A 577-nucleotide genomic window follows, 5' to 3' on the forward strand; every position below is an offset into this window, starting at 1 on the left:
CCCGCAGCCCTCCCCGAGCCCAGCAGGGGGCCGGTCCCCAGGGTCTGGGGGAGGCTAAGGGGTGCAGAGGCCCTGGTCTCCCGCATGGGGCTCCCCCTCACCTGTGTGGCCGCCTCCTGTCCGCGGCACAGCTCGGCCTCCGCGCTGCCCAGGAGGCCGGAAGGAGAGGTCTTCCCACAGCACAGGAACTGCAAGGACAGACAGAGGGCAGGGGGCTCTCAGGACCCCAGGACTCCTGTGTGACAGGGGAAACCGAGGCATGGAGAGGCCGAGTGACTAGGCAGGGTCTGGCAGCGACTGCCTCTGGGGTGGGGTGGGGGGCACCAGGCACTGGGCAGCCTGGCCCCCCACGGGTGGGGCCTTTCACTTTGTTCTGGACCCACAAGTTCGGTAGCGGCCCTGCCCAGGCCCAGGGAGGAGGCCTGAGCTCTTGCCCCGGTGGCATCTGTGGCCTGTGGCCCGGGACCCCGGCTCAGCCCCTGGCCGGGCCGCCCTGAGCCCATCTCCTGGATCACAGTCCTCATGGGGAGGCTGATCGGCCCAGAGGTGCCCGGCGAGGGGGTGGCCTCCCCACCAC

General features: G+C 71.1%; 1 protein-coding gene across 1 annotated transcript in view; it reads right to left on the reverse strand.

Moving 5' to 3' along the window:
* The window catches only part of TSPAN32 (tetraspanin 32), a 17110-nt gene that overhangs the window by 3530 nt on the left and 13003 nt on the right, over positions 1 to 577 (reverse strand). The window contains exon 8 of the mRNA XM_014533100.1: positions 6 to 188. Coding sequence (XP_014388586.1) covers positions 6 to 188 — 183 coding nt within the window. The remainder of the gene's footprint in view (positions 1 to 5; positions 189 to 577) is intronic.

The sequence above is a fragment of the Myotis brandtii genome, unplaced genomic scaffold (assembly GCF_000412655.1).
Source record: "Myotis brandtii unplaced genomic scaffold, ASM41265v1 scaffold940, whole genome shotgun sequence".
NCBI lineage: Eukaryota > Metazoa > Chordata > Mammalia > Chiroptera > Vespertilionidae > Myotis > Myotis brandtii.